Source organism: Onychostruthus taczanowskii, unplaced genomic scaffold (assembly GCF_017590055.1).
Source record: "Onychostruthus taczanowskii isolate IOZ18803 unplaced genomic scaffold, ASM1759005v1 scaffold277, whole genome shotgun sequence".
In the NCBI taxonomy this organism is placed as follows: domain Eukaryota; kingdom Metazoa; phylum Chordata; class Aves; order Passeriformes; family Passeridae; genus Onychostruthus; species Onychostruthus taczanowskii.
Genome location: NW_024500095.1, coordinates 134,250 through 135,009, shown reverse-complemented (window position 1 = coordinate 135,009; position 760 = coordinate 134,250). Strand labels below are relative to the sequence as shown.

At 70.0% G+C, this 760-nt stretch overlaps 1 protein-coding gene across 1 annotated transcript in view; it reads left to right on the top strand.

The window, feature by feature from the left end:
* LOC121337544 (translation initiation factor IF-2-like) overlaps positions 1-481 on the top strand; it is a 5,105-nt gene extending 4,624 nt beyond the window's left edge. Inside the window, exons 3-4 of the mRNA XM_041407682.1 lie at positions 39-157; positions 452-481. Coding sequence (XP_041263616.1) covers positions 39-157; positions 452-481 — 149 coding nt within the window. The remainder of the gene's footprint in view (positions 1-38; positions 158-451) is intronic.
* The last annotated feature ends 279 nt before the right edge of the window (positions 482-760 follow it).

Genomic DNA, 760 nt, shown 5'->3' with positions numbered 1-760 from the left:
GGCCCCCCGGGCCCCCCCCCCCCCAACGCCGTCCCGAGGTGACCCCGCGGCGGCGGTGACACCCCCCGCCTTGGCCGGGGTCCCTCGTGCGCCGGCGGCCGTGGGGACGCGCCAAGGGACCCCGGCCAAGCGCCTCTCCCGTGACAAGTGCCGCAGCGTATTATTATTGTTGTTGTCACTTTGAGTCACTGCCACCACCGCGCTCCTCCTCCTCCTCCTCCTCCTCCTCCTCCTCCTTCTCCTCCTCCTCCTTCCCAGCAGCAGGGAACAACTCCGGGACTGACTCAGAGGGGACAGGAGCGGCGGCCGTGAGTCACCCCCACCCTGCGCGCCCCCCACCCCTGACTCACGGCGGGGGGGGCCCCCCGAGCCCCCCTCAGCGTGGGTGCTGCTGCCGGGGGGGCAGGAACACGGTGGGCGTCCCCGGGCTACGCAATTTCGCCTCCGACAGATGGTTGTGCCCAAACCACCGTGGCCTTGACCTCATCCCCGGAGCTGTAATTTAGGGGTGAAATATTTGGCCTCTGCGGGAGGAGAGCCTGGCCACGCGTGCCACGGCTCCGGGAGCCACCGGCATCTGGGGGACTCGGGGGGCCGAGTGCCAGCGAGAGCTGGGGTGATCCTGAAAACAGAGCTGGCCCGGAGGGGCACCCTGGGGTGCTCAGCAGCACTGAGGCAGCCCCGTGGTGCACCCCAAGGACGGAGTCACTGCACCCATGGCACCCCCGGAGTGATTTCTGCACCCCACGGCACCCCAGGG